Source organism: Acomys russatus, chromosome 30, assembly GCF_903995435.1.
Source record: "Acomys russatus chromosome 30, mAcoRus1.1, whole genome shotgun sequence".
Taxonomy (NCBI): domain Eukaryota; kingdom Metazoa; phylum Chordata; class Mammalia; order Rodentia; family Muridae; genus Acomys; species Acomys russatus.
Genome location: NC_067166.1, coordinates 16190626 through 16208372, shown reverse-complemented (window position 1 = coordinate 16208372; position 17747 = coordinate 16190626). Strand labels below are relative to the sequence as shown.

Below are 17747 nucleotides of genomic sequence, written 5' to 3'. Positions count from 1 at the left end.
TCTGAGGGACATGAAAGCGCAGTGGAGGGAAGAGCGGAATGTCCCCAGGCAGCTGCTGTCTTCCCTCAGAGCTGGGATGATGCCTTCTGAAGGTTCTTAATGCTTCTTCAGATGGCTTTGCTTTCTTTTTCCTTTCCCCGTTGTGCAGCGGCTATGCACCGTCTTCTTTGGAGAGGGCAGTACTTTCAGGGATGGAACAAATTTGGATTACAAGAATGCCCAACTGACTCCTTAAGCCAGAGCTAGTAGACCTTAAGATCAAACAGGATGCTATAAACTACTCCCCCCCCCAAAAAAAAAAATCTTTTTTGGCCAAAAGAAAACCCAGCCACATGTGGTGACATCAAAGGAAAAGGAGACACTCTTTAGCCATATTACATATGAGATAGAGCAAGCTGTGGCTGCAGGGGGCCTAAGTTTCAGAGTTACTCACTCCTTTCCAGAAACAGGATAGAAAGCTCACCCTCGGAGGCTTCCTGCCTCTTTCATTCAGTCCAATTCCCAGGTCCTGAGGCAGCAGGAATCTTACCCTCCCTTGGCACCATGTATGGAAACTGTAGGGACCATAGTGAACCCCAGAGAAGCCTTAGGTGGGAGGCCCCTAGAATCTCAGAAAGCAGAAGCAATTTGGGAAGGATTGAAGAATTGCACAGTTATAAGTAGATCTTCTATTTCCCTGTATGGGCAAGGTAGTCGGACTTGCTGAGCCTCAGTTTACCACACCTGTAAGTTAAGAATGAGAAAATCAGGCCCATGGGTTGTTGTGAAGATTTCGAGACTGGCTACTGAACTCTGGTGTGGTGGCAACTCCTGCTTGTGGCTGGCCGGCCATCCGTCTGTCCTGGAACTCATAGCAGGCAGTTTGGTGGTGGACATGCTGGCCTGGTGCTCTTACATCTCCACGTGTGATCATGATAGCATCGTAGCAGGCATAGCCATATGGCAGTTTTGTGACATGTAACGAAAGTCCGTGGTAAAGTCCTGACTCAACCTGCCCAGATGCAGTGTGGGGGCAGCGGTGGTCGCAACTGTAAGGATCTCAAGAGCTCTCTTTGTCCATGTAGGAGTGGCAGGGGGTTTACTATGCCAGACGGAAATCCGGGGACAGCATTCAACAGCACGTGAAGATCACCCCAGTGATTGGCCAAGGAGGGTGAGAACAAATGCTTCCAGTCTTTTTCTGTGACAGATGAGGACCCAAACTCTCATGGGCGTTGTCTGGCACACTGCAGCACACACAATAGGGTTTGCCCTGCCTTTGTGGCCAACGGCAATCTCCAGACATGACTTCCCTCTGCCTTTGTCCCTGTCTCCTGTTCATGGTATGTCATGAGCCTTCAGCCTTACTGCCCAGCCATCCATGGCCCCTTTTCCTGGCACCTCTGAGGGTCTCAGGCTGTCCTTCCCCCTTGGCAAGTGAGCTCCAGCTAACACTACTGGCGCCTGCCCTCAGGCCACAGGATGCCAGCCTTCTCTCTCTCTCTCTCTCTCTCTCTCTCTCTCTCTCTCTCTCTCTCTCTCTCTCTCCCCCTCTCTCTCTCTCTCTCTCTCTCTCTCTCTCTCTCTCTCTCTCTCTCTCTCTCTCTCTCTCTCTCTCTCTCTCTCTCTCGGTTCTAGCTTCTTCCAGATCGACTCTGAGCTTACACAAGGGCTCAGAGAGTCCTAGAGCACTAACCTACTACAGCAGGCATCTGAACAGGAACCATAGCACCCGGCACCCGACCAGAGAAACATGGGGGCGGGGCTTGGGAAATAAAACATGATTCTCTTTCCTTCTCTTAGTTACATTTTGAGGGAAGGCTCGTAGCGCCAGATGGGACCCCTAGCTGAATTTCACTGATGAGCCTTGCAGCCAGCCTATGAAGGTCAATACTACCTGATGGATTGACCCTGTAAGGGACACGTGATATGTGACATAGTGACCATGTAAGGGACACGTGATATGTGACAGTGGTTACCTGGAACCAGATAACCCCTCCCACACATGGTTCTCAGGACCACCTGAGTTCGATTCAGAGCATCATGGGATTAGAAAACCGGCCTCTTCCATTAGATCACCCATCTATTTGACGGTTGCCTCCTTCCAATTTTCCTTGCTGGATTAGTTTGAAAGTTGTTCTCAACTTGAGAGGCCACTGCCTAGTGTCCCTGGTGTGTCCTCTCTGCCTGCCCTCTGACACTTGAAGGTTCTTACAGGCTCCTAAAGAAGGGTTGTCCACCACAGGGAGAGGCTGCCTGCCCGCCTTCCCTCCCCAATAGGTATTGTCTTGGCTCAGTGGTCCCAACAGTGGCCTGTGCAGAGCCAAGGAAAGAAGGCAGTGCCTAGGGCTGCCACATTGTCCTCATGGTCACCCTTAGATTGTCTTCTTGGAAAGGGGGAGCTGAGTCCTTTCTGTGTGTTTGACTAGAATCAGTGCATAACCAACATGGAGGAGACGTGCTACTGCCTGGTAGGTTCTATCAGAATACATTTTCCTGATTTCACAGGTGAAGGAAAGTTCTTTTATCCAGACACGATTTTGTGTTATTTCCCTAATTGTAGGCAGCAAGTTCTCAGAGGCAATTCTGATTAAAAATAGGGACGTTTTACCCCTTCTTGCTTGGGTGTGGGGTTCGTGTCATAGGATCCATCCATATCTTCCCATGTTCTCTTCAGAGAATCCTCCAAGGAAAAGCAAACCAGGAAGAAGAGACAGGCCTAGGGAGGAAGGGGTGCCCCAGAGGCTGCTGGGTATCTAGTCTTCCATAGTGTAATTCATAGCTTTGCCCTCGAGAGAGAATCCACCCATGTGCTTCCTTGCATAGGGCTTGTGTCCCTGGCGTCTTTTGCCTGTTTCCCTTGTGAGGATGATGAGCAAGGCCACAGGCTCAGTTCCTGGATTCAAAACAATTTTTAAAATGCCATCCTTGATGATGAAGCACAGTGTGCAACAAAGGATGCTTAAAAGGAAAACATCGGTGTCGTCCTTATGATGACCCACAGTGCATTACATAGGTTGTTTAAAAGGAAAACACCAGTGTCATCCTATGGTGAAACACAGTGTGCCGTAAAGGACATTTAAAAGATAAAGAGCAACCAGTGAAATTTGGTCACCGTCCAAATGAGTCTTTTGCTTTTCATGTAAGCAATGAAATATTTGTGTCAGTAGAATTCAAGCCAGTGGGGTTTTGTTGTTGTTTTGTTTTTTGTGGGTTTTTTGTTGTTGTTTTGTTTTGTTTTTGTTTTTGTTTTGTGTGTGTGTGGTGGCATGTCAATCTGTTGTGAAGCTATCCAGAGATCAAACTTCAGGAGGCAGCTGAAAAGTGACAAGCTCATGAAGATGATGTGGCCATGCCAGCAAGGACTGCAGGGAGGGCCAGGCCAGTGGGGATTGCAGGGAGGAGATTTGCACTAGGGAGGGGCTATAGCTCAGCCTGGAGGAGACCTGTATCCCTGTGCTGACTTGTTGCATCCTCTCCTACCTGACTCACTAATCACTGACTGTTTATGTTACTAGGAAAATTAGGCACTTTGTCTCCCTCAAGAAGCTGTGCTGTACCACTGACAGTAACAAGCAGGTACAGTATCCAGCGTCCTCTGCCGCACTGTCAGCTTGCTTCATGCGTCATTCCTGCCCCTGGTCTCTGCTTGTCTCTCTCTGTATTTTCTTGCAATTGCCAACTAAGAAGGTGTATGGGGAAACCTCAGGCAGTTGGCTGGTTTGGGTGGGTTTCTTTTTTTTTTTTTTCCAGTTCTCCACAGCCTGTCTTACTTTCTCAGGAGTATGTGCTTTGATTATGGTATGCCTCGTAGCTCTCTCCAGGCTAATACATTTTATGGGAATGTAGGATTTTTCCTCAAAACAACAAAGAGAAAGAAAGAAAGAAAAGAATAAAAAATTTCTTAAAAATTATTATCATTTCCTAGCTTAATTTTTTTAAACAAAAGAAAAGTATATGTCCATGTAAGCATCCAGCTCACAGCCAAAATCAGAACCATTTCAAATTAGCACTGCAATTTTTTTTTCTTACATTACACCATAGGGAGCAGTACATTTTGAATGCTGTCTTCGGAAGCAACAGAATTTTAGCAAGCTGGTAGATTTAAGAATGTTTTGAGGTAGTTTTATAATGTTACAGAGTTTGTTTCAGGTATCTTTATGTGATTTATATTTTTTACCATTTGATTATGTAGTCTCCATATCATACCTTATAATTCATGGACCATGAAGTATGAAATAAATAGGGCTATCAGTGAGATACTTTTAATGTGTTAATTATTACTTTTGACTTGGCCTTAAAAGAAAGAACAGTGTCTGAGGAATTTCAAAGGCGCCTTTCCTCACCTAGTGGGGATGGTGAGGGGGAGGAGGAGGTCTGGCCCTGTGCAGAGCTGAGCCAGCAGGAAGATGAAAGCCTCCAGCATTCCTCCTAGAGAAAGTTCCAGAGGGACAGGGGCACTGAATCGGCTGAGCTTCGAGGAGTCCCAGGTGTCAAAAGTCTCTGTGCTTCTATACTTGCTCATGAGATTGAATCCAACCCAAAATGCTTCCTTCACCTCTGAGAACCTAGTGTAGGCTCAGGGAAGACTCTATTAGAAACACATGTAAGGGGAGGCAAGACCTTGGAAAGGAAGAGAGTGGACTGTCACGGGGACAAAACATCAGCAAACAACATCACACTGGGACACACCAGGGGGAAGAATGAGGCTTGCGTGAGAGGTGACAAGTAAGAGGGACATGGGATCATGGTGTCCCTTTAGAGATGGACCTCTGTAGACCCATAATGCAGTACAGGCCACCATTTTCAAGTGGTGGGTGGGTCCACAAGACAACAGGGCAAGCTGGCTCAGCTGCATCTATTTTCATTGCCAGAAATTAACCAGGAACAACCAAATCCCAGATCCAGCATGCCTTTCTCCCATAGGAGCCGTGGCTGCAGCTCCAGGCCAGGCTCTATGAACCATCAAGATCAGCTCGTGGCGGCCTTGCATTTTTAGCAAAGGGTGGAACTGTAAGCTAGGCTGTTTCCTTCCCTTCTCACATCCTCTCATTCCCCATCTTTCTCACCTACTGAAGCAAATTCCAAGCGCCCCGACATCAATCCCCATTCCTCTACAACCACAAACCTTACTGGTCCTTCATGGCTCAGTCCGAGAACCATGAAGTAGCCCTTCCTTCCCAAGACCCCCCCCCGAAAGCCCCTTTGTCCCTTTGTCTTTCTCCCCGTTGTCATAGCCATCTGCTCACCCGTCTCTAGCAATGTCACAGCTTTTGTATGCCCAGCTGCTGGCACACAGTAAGCCTGGGGCTGCTGGTTAAGCTTAGGGGAAGTGGAGTGTCTCAGTCCTGGCCTCCCGTGAACTCTGCCTGCTGCCCACAGGGAGAGGACAGGCCGGGAGCATAGGATGCCAGGACACGGAGGCCGCCTCGCCTCTGCAGCTCTAAATAGAAACCCCTTTGCTACCATGAATCAGTTGCCATTCTGAGAAGAGGGGAAAAACGCAGAGCTTGGATCCCCTGAGCCACTGACGTCACCTAATGGTGCTGCACAGGCCTAAGAAAGGGACTCGGATTTTTCCAATAATAAAGCATAAAGCATCTTGTCCCCCTGGCTGGCTACAGTACTTTTCTTTCTCCCCAAAGAAGGCTGAAGCCATGGAGATGGCTCAGGGCTGGGGAGGGCTCTTGGAGCAGAGCAACCTGTCTGCAGGCGTGCATTCTGAGGTTCTACATCTGGGTTTCCAGCCCTGACGTCAGAATCAACCCGTGGGCTTGCATTTGAATGGGGAAATGGAGCTGTGTACCAGGCAGTTCACTTCTTTCTGGTCATATTTGTCATCCAGAAAGTTCTCTCTCTCTCTCTCTCTCTCTCTCTCTCTCTCTCTCTCTCTCTCTCTCTCTCTCTCTCCTCTCTCTCTCTCTCTCATCAGTGGGCTCTGAGCAATATGCCAAGAGGCTAGAAAGCTCAGTGAGGTGTGTCTACTGCACACACTTGCTCCACACACACACATGCTGTTCCCCAGAGCTCAACCACACACCTGTTCAGTATGGGCACCCAGAAGCCACGCGGGCCAGAGACAGGTAAACAGATTAAACAAAGTGGAACCCAGAGAGAGAAAACTGAAACTGTATAGGCACTAAAACCCAGGCCTGAGGAGGCTGGGGAAGGCATCTGTTGGGGACATGGCAATGCTCTGAACAGAGGGCAGCTACTGAGCCTGGTGTGCTAGGCCACCTAGGAAGCCTCACTGCTCTCGTTGCAGCTCAGCTCCGGCCTGGGCATCACAGAGTCAGAGTCAACAACACATTGACGACATAGCTTCCTTGAGAGGTAAGGTGGCCAAGCCTACAATGGTGAAAACCTTACTCTGAGGCACAGATTACTTTTTGAGACAGGGTTGTTAGAACTGTGAAGTCAGTCAGTCTAGCCTCTAGGATGGGACCCAGCACCTTGTTTGAGAGTTACTAGGCAAGGTGAGCGGCATTGAGACTCAGGGGCAGTGACTAGCTCTGGCTGGTGACTGGCTCATCACTGGCCCAGATGCACAGTCTGTGCTGGGTTTAAAAGTCAGAAAGACTGTCTTGAGCATCTGCCTCACCATCCAAGTGTCTCCCCGCCAAACAGATTCTGTGTTGAGCTTGACCCATATGTAAAGCCATTATGTCTCGCACGGCATTACGAACAATATGTGTTTATCCTTCAAAGGGCACATCCAAATGTGTGACCCCTTGCAGTTGAAGAGAGAAGGCGACTGCAACAACTCCAGTGGCCTCTGAGAGTGGCCACTCCCATTTAGGGGAGTGCTTTCAGTCACCAATGTGCTATCACACGGCAGAGTTCAGATGTACGTGACTTGCCGCAGGCGTCCTGAAATAATTTGTTGATCCGTTTGAGAAAAACTACTAAATCAACAAAAGCATCCACATCTGTTTCCATTTAGCTCTTGTGTATATTTATATGAAACTATTTAAGGAAAGGCCTTTGATATTGGAAAACCACACTTTTGAACAGGCAGCTCCTGAGTGCTGAATGGAGTGCCTGCTAGGCCTGGGGTGCTGGGGGCATAAGACACAGAACTCATGGCAGGGAGGGGGACATGAAAGGGAAGCTGGTGGTGCTGTGGTAGTGCCTGGTAGGATCGTGTGTGTGTGTGTGTGTGTGTGTGTGTGTGTGTGTGTGTGTGTGTGTGTGTGTGTTTGTAAGGTCTTGGCTCAGAGAAGGAGAAACATTTGTAGTCTGCTGGTGGTGGTAGCTGATAAAAACTGGCTGTGACAGGCTTTGTGAGGCTCAGAGGTGTCATAATGTGTTGCCTGATGAAAAGGAAGGCAATCCGAAGACACCGCCTGGGGACCGACACAGAGCAGAGTTGAGAGGTAGACTGGCTGGGATGCTCAGGCCTCAGCAACACGGCCCCTTTGCCCTCTCTGCTCTCTCTCTCCATGTCCTCTCTGTCATGTCACTAGATGTTTATAAGGCCCTGAGCCCATGGTGGAAGATGAGGGAAAGATGAAGGAAGGAGCTGTGAGCCTCAGCTGGAAATATGGTTTGCTTCTATAAGAATCCACTCAAGCCCTGCCCCTTCAGCAGGGAGGCCCCTCAAAGTGAGCCTCAGCAACGGAGGCCAAAGCAGCATAGGGAAAGGATAGAGCACCTTAAGAAAGGCGAGGCAGGTTGGGAATGGATACGAAACAGATATAAGTGAGTGGTTTCTTAAACGTTCTTCTCTGTTTATCTCTAATGTGTTTAAGACAAGTAAGAGTGAAGGAGGGGACCGTGGTGGCATTTGGAGGAGGAGGTCTTTGCTCTGAAATTTAATTTCGATCTCGAGGGCTGAACTTTTATATGGTGTGTCATTTGAGCCATTATATATTGCCACTCAGTCCCTCGGCCCGACATTTTAGAAGCAAATTTGGTCTATTATTAAGAAACTATTTTAAGCTAGGTAGTGGTGGTACATGCCTTTAATCCCAGCACTCAGCAGGCAGTGGCTAATGGATCTGTGAGTTTGAGACCAGCCAGATCTACAGAGAGAGTTCCAGAATAGCCAGGGCTACACAGAGAAGCCTTGTCTCAAAAAACCAAAAAGGAGGAAGATGAGAAGGAGGAGGGAGGAAGAGGAAGAAGAAGAAGAAGAAGAAGAAGAAGAAGAAGAAGAGGAAGAAGAAGAAGAAGAAGAAGAAGAAGAAGAAGAAGAAGAAGAAGAAGAAGAAGAAGAAGAAGAAGAAGAAGAAGCAAGAAAGAAAAGAAACTATTTAATACAGATTTAAAGACAGGCATTAGTAGAAGGGGAGGGGTAAGGGAAGGGGACAGAGCAGGAGACACTACTGACTCCCATAGTGAGGTCAAGTGCTGGCTTCTCAAAGCAGTGACTGAGACCCAAAAATCTGAGCATTTTGCTCACTAGCTTTTTATATAACACACAGAAGCTTGTCTTCTTATAAAGCAGAAGCTAGTGGCCAACCTGTCAGGAGTCCATCCGCCTTACAGTAAGGACCTGTCAAGGTCTGGAGGTGTTAGTCACTTCTTAATGTAAATGAAAATATGTCTAACCCTCACACTAATGCTCCACTCGTCAGTTACAACTGTCATCTGGATACATTACAGGCCAGAAACAAACAAACAAACAAACAAACAAACCGAACTAAAGCATTCTGTAAGAGTTGGTTGCGATAACTCACAGTTAGGATTTACAAAAGGAGTATTTCGTTTTCATAGTATTTAGAAGTGCTGTGTAACATGCATCTTTTAAACATCAGGGTCTGGGGAGTTTATAACTACACAGCTCAGATCTATTGTTGTGGTGAAAAGGCCTCTGCAGACTAGGTGCCTACAACAATGAGTTAGAGTTTTGGGTTTTTCTGTTTGTTTTTGTTTTTTAAGTAGTCAGGGTTTGGCCAGAGTGTATTGACTTCTACTTCATACCAGTGTAATTATGATAGACTCAGATGCAGACTCCTGCATTTTGCAGTGAGCCTGTGGTGAAGCCTTTTCCAGAAGCACCATGGAAGGAGTGGGTTAAGGGGCACTTTTCCTTATTATTTCTTAGTAGACGGCTGGTGGCTGTGGGCTGGGAGGCCTGACACGTGTACTGTGGGTAAGTGGGACCATGAGTAAGAATAGGTCCTAGGCCCACCCTTCCTTCCGCGAGCGCTGTCTGGTAGTTTACACTGTGCATGGAGCAGACCTAAGGCACTGAAAAAGAAGCCACGGTGAAACCGGCACTCTAGCAGCTTCGAGGTGTGGAGAACCAGGAGAGGGCATCCCGGGAAGAACTGTTGAGGGTGCTTTAAGGGGCTCGTTTGTAGAACACTGGTCCAGGGAGGTGCCAGGACAGCATATGGGATGGGGGTGGGGGGGCACCCGGTGTGGGTGCTGATGTGCCAGCTCGTGGCCTTGTTTGCTTTTTGCAAGTCCCTAGAGAGTTGAAAACAAGAGTGAAGTTGTGATGCTTGTGTCCCAGGGGCTCCGAGGGATGGTATCTTGGTGCAGGCTGGACAGGACAGCTCCTGAGATTTTTTTCCCAAGGGATTCCAGTGTAGTGCCTGGGTGAAACCTCCAGGCTAAAAGGAACCTTGGCAGGATGTGATCAGGTGTGAGCTGATTATGGGAGTCCAGGAGTGATTCCTGCAGGAAGCAGTCGGGGAGGGGAAGCCAGGGGTGTAGTTTGACCTACAGGCCATAGTGATGCCACCTAACTGAAGAGTAACTAGTTTCTTCTTCTCACAGCGGCGAGTAGCCCCTCCCCCTTCCCCCAAGAGAATGCCTATAGGGACAGGGACCATGATGTCATCGTCTGTATATCTCTCTCCTGGCCTTGGCATGAAAAATAACTGGCTAAAACAATGCTGAGGTTCCTAGCAGTCAGGAGCCCTATGTCATACCACAGGCCTAAGAGATGAGGCGCGCCTAGGTTTCTGGAACTGTCATGTAGCCCTACAGCAGGGCCAGCACAGGAAACTGTTGTTTTGTCTGAGCAGACAAACACCATGGATGACACCCAGCTTGCCACCCCAGCTGTGCCTCTGGCCCCTGTGAGACAAAGGGCTGGCTTTTATCTGGAGCAAAGCTTTTCCCGGCCCTTCGTTACAGGCCCCAACATGTTTCTCTCTCCCATGTCTGACCTGACAGCATGAATGCGAACCCGACCCATACCTCATCTCCCTCCCAGCCTGATTCAGCCAACAGGTGTTTGGACTTTTCATTTCTTTTCGCCATTAATGTTTCATAGTTGTGATATTATTTCAGGGAAAGAAAATGACATGGGTGGGGTTTATTTAGTTTGCTGTTTAATTTAAATTTGAAAAAAAAAAAAAACACCCATCACCCTTTGGGACATTAAAACTATTGTGTTTTTTTATTATTATTATTAATCTTTAATACATCATGTTTTACTGGGGCCACAGGGCTGAAACTCCAAATTGTATTTCTGTGCTTGTCATGGCTGGGCTGTAGGTGACAAACTGTCTGCTCTATCATCTGCAGAGAGTACAGAATTCTGTGTAAACAGTCTCGAGACACTTAAGGAAATGACCCATCTGAGAGACGCACCGTTGGCTGGTTTTGTCTTAGAGCAAATGTCATAGCGTCTACGTGTACAAGCTGAGAGAGTCACAGATGTCATCAGGTGATATAGTCTTTGAGGTCACGGTTGTACGTAAATGGCACAATACTGACAGAAATGTCATTGCAGTTGAGAGGTAACACCCCCCAAGTGTCCCAGGGTAGCACACTGCTGTCTAGGCGTGGTGCGGCCTGCAGGGAGGGGCCCACTGTGGGCAGACTTGAGCTGCGGCTGTGAACCAGAGCTGCTGTTCTCATGGGTGGCCGAATTCTTCCTGCTGGAAGATGGAGAGCCGAAGCGTGCACACTGCAGCCTACAAACCCTGCCTTGCACAGCAGGCTGTGTTTCCGTGGTTGAACTCAGTCTCACAGCACACTTCCTGGCTGTGACTTTGGTCTCTTAATTCTTGAAATTCCCCTGGCAACCTGGACAGCTTTCTGTTTTTCCCAAGGCTCCAAATCGCGGAGTTTGGGTGAGGCCAGGGAATGAGCAGCTTTGCATGGCCGTAATGGCCCGTCCATCCATCATTCTTGTTGCGGAACTTGCACCATGTTGCTAGCATGTTGGCTCCAGTGTACTGGCTGAGGCCAGTGAGAACAGGGTAGACTTTGTAAGGGGCTTCAGGTGCAGAAGTCGCTCGGGTTCCTGGGGAACTTGACCTTTAACACTCTCTGTTCAGTAGTATCATTTCCAGAAGAAAGTATGGCTTCCTATTTGGACTCTGACAGACACATGTCTCTGCCAGAAGAATCTCTATTTTCTCCAGAACCCCTTGGGCTAGAGCAGTGGTTCTCAACCTTCCTAACGCCGCGACTCTTCAATACAGTTCCTCGTGTTGTGGTGACCTCCAACTCTGATTTTGCTACTGTTATGAATCATAATGTAAAGATCTGACATTCAGCATGACCCCCTTTGCGGGTTACAAGCCACAGGTTGAAAACTGCTGAGCCAAAGGCTCACCTCTTCCCTGGCGTTCCCCATTCACAACCAGTGTCACCTCTTCAACTTGATACTTAGACCATTGACTTTTTTCTTTAAAGCTTGGCCTGGCTCCTAGCAGCCTCTGAGGTCTGTCCAAGTGGCTCAAGTCCCAGCATGTGGCTCCTCGACCCTCCTGGGACTCGGCCTCCTCCTCCCTCCCTCTAGAACCTCTACTCCAGCAGGCTTGATCCATGTAGTACCCAATGAGTCTCAGGTCCAGATTCCCCTGTATGCATTCAAAAATGGGATGGGGGAGCCCTTGCCCCCATGCCCAGGTCTTGAGTTTTGTTCAATCCCCAGTACTACTCCCCGGTGGGAGAGAATGATCTAGTTTCTCCCACGAAGTGTTCCCCCTTGGCAGTAAGTGCCTGTCCTTTGGGGAACCCCGCATATATGATGGAATCAACAGACTGTAAGTGTGCCTCTGCGTAGCCCCTGACAGTGTGCAGCCAGAGTGACACAGCCCCTCACAGGACAAAGCACATCCGTGGCACTACAAACGTTTGTTCTTTCCTCTTCCCCCACTTAACTCTTGCTGCCCCCCGATCTGGTTCCCGCCCCCTTCATCCTTTCATAGATTAGTTTTATTAAAAATTTCATCTTAACATATAATATGTGCATTCTGTGTAAAGCACTCTTGGCTTATGTTTTAAGACCTGTGTTTTGTGGTGCCTGGGTTCTACAGTTTTTAATCACCAAGTAGTGTTCTGTTGGGTGAACATGTGTTTGTTTGTTTATTTGTTGTCCTATTGGTAGTACCTGAACTGGTTTTGCTCAGATTAGGAGCATGTCTGTTTTATAAGTGACTGCCAGTTCTTTCCCCAAGATATGACATTCATCAAAACAGTGAGCAGGAGAGCCCATAACCCTCTTGTTAAGAGTTGGTGTTGTTGCAAGTAATTTTAGCCATTGAGTAAGTGTATTACTTTTAGTTTGTAGGTCTGTCTCTGTGTAGTCCCTGATAATGTGCACACATTGGGGACTAATGACTGAGTTTTCCATGTGTTGCTGGCCTCTTGTATATCATTTGTAAAGTGTCTGTTGAAGGCCTTTGCCATTTTAGTTGGGTTGTCTTTATTACTGAGTTCAAGTACATTATATGTCAATATACTGCCAGATATGTTTGCTCATGTTTTTCTTCTATTCTTTCTTTTTACTCATTTGACAATATTTTAATGAACATTTTTTAATTTGATGTCAGTGTGTGACAGGTACTGCTTCTTATGGCCTTCTTTGCCTATCCCCCAGTTCTAAAGATAATATATATTTAATTATATATATTTATATATAATATTTAATATATATTTTTAAAGACTTAAAGTTTGGACTTTTACATTTAGTATATGTTGCATCTAGAATTATTTTCATGACATCACATGAGATAATCTTAGTATCTGTTTATAAAGATATCTGATTATTAAAACTCAGGAATTTATTGGAAATACTTTCCTCATTGAGTTACTTTGACATCTTTAGCAAGTAGTTGAATAATGCTGTCTACCTACAGACTCTTCCACTGTGTTGCTCAGTTTGTGACTCCATAAGCCAATTGCATACTTTCTTAACTACTCTAAGTCTTGAAGTCAAGTACTATACGGTCTTCCACTGGTTTGCTTTCCTATGTCCTTTGCATTTCTATATACATTTCAGAATTAGATTGGTAATGTTTATACCACAAGCATGCACTGAAACTGTAGATCAGCTAGAGAAAACCAGTATTTAACAGTATTGAGTCTTCCAGTCATTGAGCAGTCATAGCTCTCCACTTCTTTTGAGCTTTGCTTTCTCTCTACAATGGCTACTTTGTGTACATCCCAGGAATGTAGCTATGTTGTTTGTGAGCCTCCAAGACCACTCGTCTTGTTTTATGGTCCATTGGAAAGATTTAGATTCCAAGGCAGTGATAGTGTTTCCTTACAGGGAGTAGATGGGGGAAGGGAATGCAATCACAGGCAGAGTTGGGGGGAATCTTGGCCACACCTCCCTTGTTCCACTCTTCCTCAGCATTGGAAAGAAACAACAGGCATGCAGTGTCACAGACAGACTTGGCTTCTCATTCTCTTTCAGTTCAAGGTCCTTTATAATTTCTTTTTAATATCTTCTTTGGTCCATGAGCTATTTAGAAATTTTGTTTTGGGTTTGAGGCATTTTCTAGATCTTTTTTTCTGGCAATTTTAAATTTATTGTCAGAGAATATACTTTGTATAGTTTTAATCTACTTAAAATTTATTGACATCTTTTGTTTCTGTTTTCAGTCAGTATTTCAGAAAGATTCATTTGGAAAGGCTGTGTTCTTCTTTTGTTGAGTAGAATGTCTTAGTAATCTCAGTTAGATCAAAGTGACTCTTCATATCACCTTTTTTTTTTTTTTTTGCTAATTTTTTTTCTAATTCTAACATATGATAAAAGAGGATGTTAAGATTATCTATTGCTCCATTTAATTCCTATAGTTAGTGCTTGATGTATTTTGAGATTTTATTGATAAGAGCTTCATTTATGATCACCACATTTATTATGGTTATGTCTTTCTGATTAATTGGTCCTTTTATGATTGTAAACATTATCATTTAAATGGTTTAAAGTGGTATTTTATCTTATCTTTTACTTATCTTACTTTATTTGATATTAAACCAGCCACTCTAGTAATCTTCAGCATATTTGTTTATATTACTTTTTCCTATCCCTATAGTTTCAAGCCATGCTGCATTTGATGTTTTATCAGTTGTGATAGTCTCTGCTTTTTAACTGGAGTCTTTGACTCATTAACATTTAATGTAATTATTGGTGTGGTCAGGAATGGGTCTTCCATTTTACTATTTGGGTTTTGGTTTTTTTTTTTTTTTTTAACATTCTTTTGTTTTCATTTGTCTATTCCTTTATACAGATTTTCTTTTACATTATTTAAATAATTTTTAAATGTAATTCTTTAATTTTTATATTTTTGGTTATATGTTATTTTTAATAATACAGAGTTATTAAGAATTACTTAGCAATACAGAATTACTTAGGATTACCATATACAGTTTTAACTTTCCACTGTTAGACTATTAACCTAATAGTCTACCAAATCATGTAGAACATAAAATGTATGTGTTATAAGACCCAGTTGTTGGCTACCCACCTATTTATCATGCTATGGCTTTCATGCATATTATTGCATCTATATACATAGTAAACTTTACCAGACAATGTTATTATTTTTCCCTAGCATACATTATTTACAGAAGTAAACAGAAAAATATCAAGTATTTGCTATTCCTGAGCACTGAAGAATAGGGAAAAGGCAATCTGTATATTTGTTTTGTACTTCCTTCTCTCTGGATAGTTTTCTGCATTTGAGCAAATGCCATAAGCATTCAGCCTTGGCCTCCTCCCTCTGTGACATATCAACAGGATCGTTAGCTATTGCAGGCTTTACAGAGCCATATAGTCTTACACCTACCTTCTCTGCTTTGGGTTCTCTAATTCTTGAGAAGTTGCATAGTAATATGACATTTTAGACACAGAAGCTCTTACCAAAGGATGCAACCAATTTCTCCAGCACTCCTTCAGTGCCATATATGTGAGGATTAGATGCTGGCACAGTAATGTAGCCACTATCAAAGTCTCTGACTATATTTCTAGGCCTTTTCTGCTGGCAGTTTTGTTGTGGGGTGGTGAACAGCCCCCTGGATTTGTATTCCCTGTCTTCTCTCTTGCATAGAATTCCTGCCTTATCATAGGAGTAGTTTTATCCCAGGAGTGTGTTTCATAGAGACCTGTAGAGATGAAGGCTCAACACGCACAGCCCCAAGCAGGCAGTGTCAGGGTGGACAGGTGACCTGTCCAAATGGTCCCAAATAAACTGTTACCCAGGCACCTTTAACAAGAAGTACTCCAATTCTTGCTTCCGGGTATGAATTCTGAATGTCTTCAGCACAGTGGTGCCAATGTCTGCAAAACTAAAAATTTACAATTATAAAAAAAAAAAAAGTAAAGTTCAGCTCTAATTAGAGCCAGAGTGCCACTTGGCTGACTTAGCTTCCATCTGTGTCCCTGTCTCCCTCCTATCACCTGCCTCCCCCACCTCCACCCCCTAAATTCCAGTGAGGTTCTTGCTTGTGTTTGGGTGATGTTTTGCGTTCTCAGAGGGTCGGCCACGTGGGATCGATGTGATGCCTAGAAATGACACATGCTGCTTGGTTTGTGCTTTTGTTTCCCTTTGAGGAGTGCCGTCCAACCCCCTCACATGCCTGCATTTCCAGGGGAGCACTTGCAGAGAAAAGTGGGTGGGTCGTCACCATGTCCTAGCTTTCCCTGGCGGCCCTCTGACTGAATAGGAATGACTGCAGCATTCCAAGGAGCGAAGGGCTCCTTATATAGTTCAGTTTTTATTGAGCACCAAGATGGGAGGTGTTTCCAGTTCGCTTTTGGTTCCTTACCCTTTGAGGAGTCACGTATTCTCTGCCACACCCTCACTGTGCCTGGCATGGAGCAGAAACTCAATAAACACTTCCTGGATGAGTGAACTCATAGGGGCAGTGCCTGGTTTTGTCTCCTAGTCCACAGTAAATAGGACACGGCCATCTTTGCTTCAGGAGCCCAGTAAGCATTTCTGAGTTAGATTAGACATGCCTTTTGACTCTGGGATGATTATTTACAAGATGTAGCGGAAATTTTGATGAAGGATGCTTTCAGGACCTCAGGTCACAGAATAACAAAGCTGCCTTTTTGCTGGCGGCTTCTCATTACTCGCCTCTGTGCACTGGCTCTCGCTTCTAGCTTGTGTTAAACCGAGTGGGATGAAGTCCTGGTGTCATTAAGTCCTTTAGTGAGTCTTCTGTTGAGACCTCCCTATGTCAGGGCTAGCAAAGCATTGGGTCTCAGCAAATTCCCTCATTCTTTCGACCAAATCTAGCAAGCACATGAGCCTTTGTGTGGCAAAAATCCTATTTGGCACTGACCAGTATTTAAAAAACAAAACATTAGGCAAAAAGAAATCTCTTACTAAGCCTACATATGTTATACATAATTTCCTCTTGCCATGGAGCCTTGAAGGGGTGTGGCAGGAAGAAGAACAGTGTAAAATGGAAGACCTCCCCCCTCCCGCCTCTTACCCCACCCCATCTCCCCACCCACCACCCACCCACCCCCGTGTGCTGCTCTCAGGACACCATCCCACCTAAGTTTGACTCTGAGCTTTGGAGGAAGGGAAGGCACAGGCAATGTAATAAGTCACTGAATCCACATATCTGAGAACCAGAAGCCGACCATGAAAAAGACAGCCAGAGAGGCTGCCATCGTCCCCCACCCTACCCGACCCCATCCCATGGGCCAGGTCACGGTCCTTAGCACAGCCCCTGGGCCCACATTCCTAGCTTCCCTTTGGACCTCTTCTTAGAGATGAAGTTTCATCTCCACTACCTAGTCAAAAACTGTGAGGTAGGACCTCGCCGTCTTAGCACACCTTTCAGACATTTCACACATCCTATATTATTCCATTTATTAAAAAAAAAAAAAAAAAAAAAAAAAAAAGAGGTGATTGTTAATTTTAGATGCCAACTTGTCTAAGTTATAGGATACCTGAATAGCTTTCTCTGGGTACATCTCTCTGGAAGGGTAGTTCCCACAGGGATGGGATCCGAGTTAATGAGGTGGATGACCACCATCCAAGGGACTGAGACCCCTGTAGAATTGGAAGGCATTCTCCTGAGCTTTGGACCCGTCTTTATCCTCCTGCATAGTGGTGGTGTGGCAGATTCTTAGTGGTTTAGAGGCAGCACTGATACTGTCGGAGCCCTTTGCTCTCCTGCTTGCAGACAGCATCTTGTGGGACTCTGCTCCCTCCAGCATTTCATGTGACAATTAGCATCCTGCTGCGGGTGTCCCAGGAATAACTGCCTGGTAGGGCAGGTGCTATCGCTTACGCCATGAGAACGCAGAGGCATGGTGAAGTCCCTAAGTCCCTCAGGTGTACAGCTATAAAGAAAGAGATCAAAACACCTGTTGCCAAAAGTTAGGCTCTGGCTGAGGGGACAGATCAGTGTGAGCACTTGTGCCTACTATATTTAAACCCCTGGGCTCTGCCCCACCACCACCCCCTGCCAAACTGCAAACTATTGTTTTTAAATTACATGTATTATCTGTAGGCCAGGCTAGCAATCAATCAAGACACAGACACTTTTGTTATATTTTAAAATAGCCTTAGTTAACATGGGGCAGGGCAGATATCTAGCCTCTAAAC

The 17747-nt window shown here is 45.6% G+C and overlaps 1 protein-coding gene across 7 annotated transcripts in view; it reads left to right on the top strand.

Moving 5' to 3' along the window:
- Pde8b (phosphodiesterase 8B) overlaps window positions 1-17747 on the top strand; it is a 191191-nt gene that overhangs the window by 137955 nt on the left and 35489 nt on the right. For 3 of the 7 annotated variants that reach the window (XM_051172335.1, XM_051172336.1, XM_051172334.1), the window contains 2 exons: window positions 1065-1153; window positions 3498-3558. The exons of the other annotated variants lie outside the window; for them this stretch is intronic. In XM_051172335.1, coding sequence (XP_051028292.1) covers window positions 1065-1153; window positions 3498-3558 — 150 coding nt within the window. The remainder of the gene's footprint in view (window positions 1-1064; window positions 1154-3497; window positions 3559-17747) is intronic. 7 annotated transcript variants of the gene reach the window in all.